Raw genomic sequence first — 8,089 nt, 5'->3', positions numbered from 1 at the left:
GGTTTGCCGGCAGACACTACACTTGAGGATGAATCGTCGCCAGAAGCACCCGCACTGTGCTCTAGACGAGTATGTACTCGTGTTTATATGTTGTTTGTTGTACCTGCCAACACTATCACATGGTGCACCACTCTTACAGAACAGATGCCAAGTGACTGTTGCAATGACAGAGTGCAGCAGAAAGGCTTCTGCACATGGATGGTATTCATGAGTGAGCAACCGAACTAAACTCGGGAATAGTCAGAGGACCTGTGTTTATGCCCACCAATAGCTTCGCGTTGCCGGTCGTTCTGAACAGATCCCCATTGATTGTGCGACTTGTGGTTGCTGCCCACCAATAGCATGTTATTGCTAAGCCTGCTGTGCAGATATTTTGCTTGATTGATTAGTGCTTGTGGTTGTCGAATCTGTGTTGCGGACCCAACCTGAGTTTAGATAAACCCACATGTTCTTGACCTAGAGCTGGGTACTGTCTCTCTTCGACATCGGGTCCAATCGACGGTGTATGTGCACCCCCTAATCGCAGTCATCACAATGCTATCACTTCATGCATCACTCTTGCAGAACAGGAACCAAGCCACTGCCGCTGCACCAGAACACAGCAGCACAGTCCCAGCGTTTGACAGTTTGTTTTCGGATGCTTCGCCCGGTGACAACTCCGAGGAAGCCACGGGAGCTCAAAAGATGCCACTCAGGGAGCCTGTTGACATCCAACGGAATCAAGTAAGTGCAGAATGATCTAGCAATGTATGTACTTTTGACAAACAAAATGTAAGGGGGCAAGGGAGCTGGTGGTAAGTTTATCATTGTTGAATAACCTGAGACTTGTCTTTTTTCTGTCTTCACTGCAATCTCGGGTAATTCAACAATTACCTACTTTTTGTCTACTTTGCTGCATGTTGGAATGTCTTCAGATGCTATCACTTCATGTATCACTCTTGCAGAACAGGGACCAAGCCACTGCCCCTGCACCAGAACACAGCAGCGCAGCCCCAGCGTGCAACAGTTTGTCGCATGATGCTTCACCCGAGGACGACTCTGAACTGGACAAGAGAGATTGCCAAGCATCACACAGTGAATCTGTTGACCACCTTCCAGATCAAGTTGGTGCACACTCCAGTGTATTTACATGTGTATTTGTGAGCCGACCACCTAGATGCAGCGCGTGGAGCCAGACACATGCAAGTGTGCTATCAAAAGGTACCTGCGTAGGAACCATTTTTAGTCTGTATCCTAAATATTGTTTTTGATGTGCCAGGTACACAGACATCAAACTTTTGGTCTGCCAGCAGAGGTGTGCAGACCGAAATCCCCTTTGAAACCTCAGTCGAGATTCAGGCGTCAACCACGTTGCCAGGTAGGTGGATGTAGTGACTTTATATAGACTTACTGTTATAAAGAAGTAACCATAAATGAGTTTTGTGTGCAATACACTTTTGTTGAAGATTTAGTACGCCGAAATGTTGATCCTGAATATTAGTTTGTTTCGCTAGTCACAAGCCAAAGCTCTCCGGGAGACGAAGCTGATATCCCTGGACATCAAGGAACCTCCCCAGAGGGTGGCGGGCAGTCACGCCCGTGGTGTTCCTCGCCTCCATGTGGCATAATCCCAACTCCTTTGGAATTCAATCTCACAACTGAGCTTCTGGGACCCGAGGCTGACCCTTTGGACACCGGCGACGAGTCCAGCGACTTCAATGAGTCAGAGGAGACGTCTACCGAGCCAGACACAAGCTACAGACCCAACGATTCCGTCAACAGCAGTTATGGGGCAGATTCTTCTGACACCAGTGATGACTCCGTGACCTCGGATGATGGAAGACCTCACGAGTATGTGTTTTCTATCTTCTGAGAAACCATAATTTTATACTATGACTAGGATCTAGCTAGGTATTTTTTTGTTATTTTCAAGTGTGACTAAAATAATGAAATAACAAGACAGGAAAAAATATAGAGGGGATAAAAACAACATACTCTGAAATTGGAAGGGTTGTAACTGTACTGCTTGTTTTCTTTCGCAGGGAGTGCAACGTCTCTGCTGAGGTGGCTGACCCTCTGATGGAAAAAAAATATCTGGTCTGCGCTTCGAAGCTCCTAGAGTTGTTTTCGATCTGTAAGGAGTGCCTGGCCCCAACAGAGACGAAACTGAAGCAACGGGGGACCCTGCTTCACGCCGTAACTACATGTGTTAGTGGCCATACGACTGTATGGGAAAATCAGCCAACAATTAACGGCAAGGCGCTGATGAACATCATCTTGCCGGCCGCTATAACATACTCTGGCGCCAGCCCTACACGTGTTCTGCGCCTTCTGGGGTCAATAGGTGTCGCTGTGATACACAAGACTCAGTTCTTCAAGGTCCAACGCTGTCTGGTCTTCCCAGCTGCAACAAAGGTGATCACACCTGCAGATTACAAAATTGCTTGCTAAAAGGTCATTCTTTGTAGTGAAGATTGACGTTTGTGATTTTTTTAATTTCAAAGGTCTGGAAAACGGAGCAAACTGTCCTCCTGACATCAATCTGTGGCACTGGCCTTCACTTGGCCGGTGACGGCCGTGCAGACTCACCCGGCTATTCTGCCAAATATGGGACCTATAGCTTGCTAGAAACCAACATCAACAAGATCCTGCACTATGAGGTTGTCCAGGTAAATACTGGTTAAAAAATTTTTTGGAAAAGTACTAGCCAATCGTGTTGCGTACGTGAAATGTTCTGCAATACTCTGCTTTTTCAAGCAGGAAACACAATTTCCTAGCAATTTGCCATACATTTTAAATGCGAAGCATTTCTGAGTGGACTCTTCTCCCTTTGCACAGGGGGCTGGTTGGGTCCATGTTGAAAAAACAGCGCGACTAAGACGAGGACACAACGACGAAGAGAACATAAGACAAAGCGCTGTTTTTTCAACACAAACTCTCACCAACTCGCCCAGTTATCTATCCTGGTTGGGTCGCAGGTCACCACGAGTTCTGTTTGTAATCATGAATGCGCAAGACGCCAGAAGGTGTCGTTCGTGCATTCATGCACAGCACCCTTCACCAGAAGTTTAATTTGTACCATGTGTACACTTCATAGTTGTTCCTAGAATGAAGCGATACTGGTAATGATAAACCTGGCGATCTTCCAGAGCCTTCCATATTCGCGAGCTCCCCTCCGTCAGTGCGCACAGGCGGCTGAGCACCTTCTTGCCTACTTCACGCGTCGCCTACCCCTTCTGGTCATGTGACCTCCCCCCCATACCAATCAGCATTGAGCTTCAAAGCCACGCTACCTTGCACTTCACTTTTCAGGCTTCACAAAATGCTGAGCACCTAGCCAAAGAATGTTTCACAGTATTAGAACTATTCTTTGGTCATTGCATTGCTTGTGTAATGATTTTGTTACCCTCTCTTTCTACATCAGTCGAACGAGGTCAAGTCAAGCAACCATATGGAGACTGAGGGCCTCAAACGTTCTTTCGACTACCTCCAGGGTTGGGGGTTCTTCCCGGATGTACTTGTGACAGACCGGCACTTTGGAGTGAGTGCCCTCATGAAGGACAGCTACCCGAACACGAAGCACCGTTTCGATGCTTGGCACATTGCTAAAGGTAACTAACTTTATTTTAGAAAATAATTTCAGCAGTCGCTACCCTGGGGGACCACCTCAGATTAGATGTTTTTCTTCAATAAACAGGATATTTGGGTTTTCCCATATGCATAATATATTTTACCAAGCTATGCTGAAATTTGTTTTCCTGTTATAGTATAATTTCATCTATTTCAGGATCTCCTCGTCACAAATCAGTATAGTGTGACACGCTCAATAGTCAAGTTTTGTAAAGTGCTATTCCAGCATGGTTCTATTCGCGTCTCCAGCTCGACGCTCGCCCTCCCGCAGCGGAAACGGGAAGCGCTCTAGTGGGGGTCCCCCGATTCTCCTGCTCAGTGGGCACGGCAAAACTGCTCGCGATCATGGCTCGCGAAATGTCATTTCCGAATGCAAACAACACTCTTCACTGTCCCAACGTAGTGCTGCGGTCGGTATGGGATTGTACCTTACAGGAGAGTTTTAGTACTGCGGATAGAAGCAAACGAGTTGTAAGCCCCATGTTGCATGTGCGCCTCATCGCCATGCGCCATCCAAGACTGCAATTTTGGGCTCCGCACACTCACGGTGTGCAACACGCAAAGCTAACACAAACACACAGCACTTGCGTTCACTCGTATACATAATACTAAAACTCACTGCTGTTTCACCGGCTTCCAATGCCAACAAAACGTGCTGCAGTGAGCAGACGTGCAAGCAAGTAGGCGTTCCTTTGAAATGGAAAGGCTGAGATTGGCGAAACGGTCAAGCGTAAAAATGAAAGTAACTAAATGTTATAAAAAAATTAATAATTAAAAAAATGTTTTGGGCATTTGGTCTGGAAGGATTTCGGTGGCGGCTTACGTTGTGCCGATTGTCAGAAGTCGCGACTTTGATAGAAAAATGTACTTTAACCACAATTGATGTAATTTTACATGGATTTCTCACATTAGCTAAAATGTTTTCATTGACTTTGGACTATTTTTATCTTATTACTTGGTAATTAAAAATGCTGCGATTGGCACCAGTGATGATAATTAGCACACTTTTGGTTGTCATATTTGCTCGCGCGTTTGAAATTAGATCAGAAGCATTGCTTGAAAAAATTACATATTAGAATATCTGAATTTTAATATTATTATTAATACCATTCGCGGCAGTGTATGCCCCCAATTAATGCCAAGATCACGAAAATATGCCATTTCACCATATTAGTCTTTCCAGAAAGGTATAATTTTGTTTTCTTTTTAGCATATGAAAAACTCTGACATAGTTATCAAGGTCGACAAACGGTCAAACCCTGGATGTAATATAAAGTCCTAGGCGTCACCCGTTGCCTATAGAAAACACACGCACACACTTCAGCTGTCTGACTCGGACTGCGTCTTTGGGTTGTTGCAGTGAGAACAATGTTTATTAATTTATACGGTTTGTGGACATATGGTAAAAATTGGAATTATTCTTTTATTCTTGTGCTGAGAATAATGTTAAACCAATTAATCATCTAAATACCCAACAGCTCATTAAAAGGCCCGCAGTTCATTATTTCCCATGGCATTTATCTGAGCAGGAAAAGGCAGCGAGAACGCACAAATATCAGCAGGGATTTTCTCAACAACTAAAATATCAGCCTGGATTGAAACGTTGAAACAAACACAAAATAAAGTTTCAGCGAACAACTTCTTTAACTAGATAATTACTATGTGAGACACATCTTGAGGTATGAAAGAATCCGAAAATAAAACCTATACTGAGAAATGAAATCTAAAGTAGAAATTAGTTTCGGTTTCGCTCCAGAATTAAAACACGCATCCTTGCGTAAATATTATGCTAAACACCGTTCTTGTTTTCAGGGTAAAGAGGTGACCTGCGCCCATAACGCCCTAGCTTCCTCGTATTACAAGAAATAATTTGTGTCGCTCAGTGAAGCCAGCACACTAGACAGGCTCAATTGCAACACGCATCTCCGACCCTCGCTATAACCGCCATTTTGGAAAATGAGTGGCGCTACCTATAATTAGTTGGAGTCGCAAATACACTAACTCGTGTTTACAAACTTGCCATACTCTGACTGTGTCCACTTTACTTGGTCGTCGATGCTCATACTCACATGCCAAAGTGCTATACCTCAGCTTGCCATGCATGTACATTTTCTAATTTCTAGGAATTGGGAGCAAGCTTGCTACTGCAGGAAAGACAAAGCGAAACAGCATCCTGAATAACTGGGTGAAGACTGTTCGTGCCCATGTTTATTGGTGTGCTCAAACAAGTAACGACAACGGTGCAATGGTGCTGGCCAAATGGAAGTCGTTGATGCGACATGTCGTAGACGTGCACCAGCACCCTGACCCGATGTACCCTGCGTGCACCCATGCCTCGATAGAGGACCGCTGGTGGCTTCTTGAAGGTAATGCTAATTGCTGTTTGATATATTTGTAATGTTAGCAAACATTAGTATTAGCAAACAAAAGGAAACTGCAGATGCTGGGAACTAGTTTCAGGAAGTGGTTCAATTGGCCGTGGCTTCTGCATAACCTTGGGTAGATTAAAAAGTGTAATAAACAAAGTGGAGGGTGATGAAACACTGCCTGCTCTTGATTGGATTAGCTGATAATAACATATGCAAAGAAAGAACAGATTCTGTTACTTCTACGCACCTTTTGCACTGATGAATGAGGTGTATTCGGTGGCAACGTCGTGTGGCTGACTTATGCTGAAAACCAATAATTTTGTAATCTAATATATGTGAAAATATGGATCCTGTGTGACTGTATTTCTTTTGTCCAGAAATTTTTGACTAAATTGTGTGTATCTTCGCGCATTTACTTTACTCTCTGTTGTAATGTCAGAATGCATGAGCTGCCTAGGCCATTTTGCAATACCATAATTATGGTATAGCAGCAATTTTTATTTTTAACCAGCAGACTTATTTTGATGTCATGAAGACACACAGAATAAGAAAGCCAAATTTTGAGTTTGCACAGAGGAACTGTAGACATGACCCAGGAAGTGTTCTATGTGCATTGCCCCAGCGATTAATGTGGCGCTGTTTCTAACTGCAGGATCTGAGCCATACATCGCACTGGAAAAAGTTGTGATGTCGCATCAGCTTTTGAAAGACATCCCAAGGATCTCTGGAGATGGCCAGACGTACCGCTTGGAGTCTTTCCACAGCCTGCTCATCAGGTTTACACCCAAGTCAACTCACTTCACTGTAGAGGGCATGGTGGCACGGTAAGCTGAAATAGTGTGATTTGCTGATGCCACACTGTTTCCCTTTATATTTGTATATTGTGAAGTATGCTAAGAACATATTTATAGTCATGGGCCATATTTGGAATCTGAAAACTTTTCGAGAAAAAATCGGCAAACATCTGTACACACGTGAAAACCTTGCAAAGATTTTGGTTTTATTCCACGGTCATTCATACAAAACTAAACACAAAGCTTGTACTGGACCTTACAATCCAAAACTCCAGATCCTCCCAACCTTTCTAAACATTTGCATGTGTCCTAAACACACAAATCAGCATTTTTAAAGGTAAAAATGAAAAATTGCAAACATATATGACTCCTACGTGCATGCAAAACTGGCCTTGAATTGAAGAGCCAGCGTAGTTATATTATTGTTACCAGGCACGCAGCCAGGATTTTGTTTTGGGGGAGGCCCTCCCATGAAAAAATGCTGTATGAGGGGGAGAAGGAGAGGAGGCCCCAGCAAAATTTCAAGGGGGGGGGGCAAAATGGCCCCCCCACCCCCCTGGCTATGTGCCTGATTGTTACCTCTTCTGGTGGAGGCTCAGTATAAACATTGGTTTTACAATATTGAACGATTTCCACACAGGAAAATCACTTTGATGCAATGGTCCTGTAGAATAGCAATAAACAAGAAAATATGTTTTAAAAAGCAGAAAAAAATGTTTTTACAAAAGTAAAGTGTGCGAGATTCGGCAACCCTGCCCAATGTGTGTAAAGGCTCAGCAGACAATTACACACCATTCGGAAAAAGTTTGGCCCATCACTAGCAAACTATCGTGCCTGTTCTGTATTGCCTTCACAGGACTTCCATTGCTGTCCTCCACTACAATGAAAATTCAGAACGGAAACAAGCCAAAACAAAAGGCAGCAAGGAGCGGTATGCACTCCAATACCCGAAGGCGAGAAAAGGCGAATGGGTTGTAAAACAAATCATGGAGCCTGCGTCATACGGTAAATGGAAACATTTTTATTGATAGAATGACTGGGGTTTAATCATCACCATTCTTTACGTAGATTATGTCCACAAGCTTCTCAGCTGCTGCCTGGAGTTGGCGGAAGCCGTCCCCACCTACAAGGAGGCCGAGACCGCCTATGTTCCCTGCTCTCGTAGGCAGCCCCTGTGCAGTGCATCCCAGAGGCCGAACAAAGAAGCTGCAGTCCTAGCCCACAGGACCCGGTTTCACACTCAACAACGCCAGGGCCAATGTTAGGCATGGGTGAGGAAATTGGCAATATTTTAAATTAAGTATTCTTACTACGGAT

General features: G+C 44.2%; 1 protein-coding gene across 1 annotated transcript; it reads left to right on the top strand.

The window, feature by feature from the left end:
• Positions 1 to 2,034: 2,034 nt before the first annotated feature.
• On the top strand, positions 2,035 to 7,800 carry LOC115310183. The gene is made up of 6 exons (XM_040502644.2): positions 2,035 to 2,394; positions 2,484 to 2,648; positions 3,404 to 3,590; positions 5,733 to 5,975; positions 6,631 to 6,802; positions 7,629 to 7,800. The coding sequence occupies exons 1-6, from the start codon at positions 2,059 to 2,061 to the stop codon at positions 7,798 to 7,800; spliced, it is 1,275 nt and encodes a 424-aa protein (XP_040358578.2). The 5' UTR covers positions 2,035 to 2,058.
• The last annotated feature ends 289 nt before the right edge of the window (positions 7,801 to 8,089 follow it).

Source organism: Ixodes scapularis, unplaced genomic scaffold (genome assembly GCF_016920785.2).
Source record: "Ixodes scapularis isolate PalLabHiFi unplaced genomic scaffold, ASM1692078v2 PGA_scaffold5__190_contigs__length_132052651, whole genome shotgun sequence".
Classification (NCBI taxonomy): Eukaryota; Metazoa; Arthropoda; class Arachnida; order Ixodida; family Ixodidae; genus Ixodes; species Ixodes scapularis.
Note: the sequence above shows the minus strand (reverse complement) of the source record. Positions and strands in the feature narration are given on the sequence as shown.

What these genes read in the sequence shown, in the direction of transcription:
- LOC115310183 (XM_040502644.2), top strand. Translation starts at nt 2,059, where the DNA reads ATGGAAAAAAAATATCTGGTCTGCGCTTCGAAGCTCCTAGAGTTGTTT. An exon ending in TGCTTGGCACATTGCTAAAG is followed by an intron (nt 3,591 to 5,732) that starts GTAACTAACTTT and finishes TCTAATTTCTAG; the next exon opens with GAATTGGGAGCAAGCTTGCT. An exon ending in CCGCTGGTGGCTTCTTGAAG is followed by an intron (nt 5,976 to 6,630) that starts GTAATGCTAATT and finishes TTCTAACTGCAG; the next exon opens with GATCTGAGCCATACATCGCA.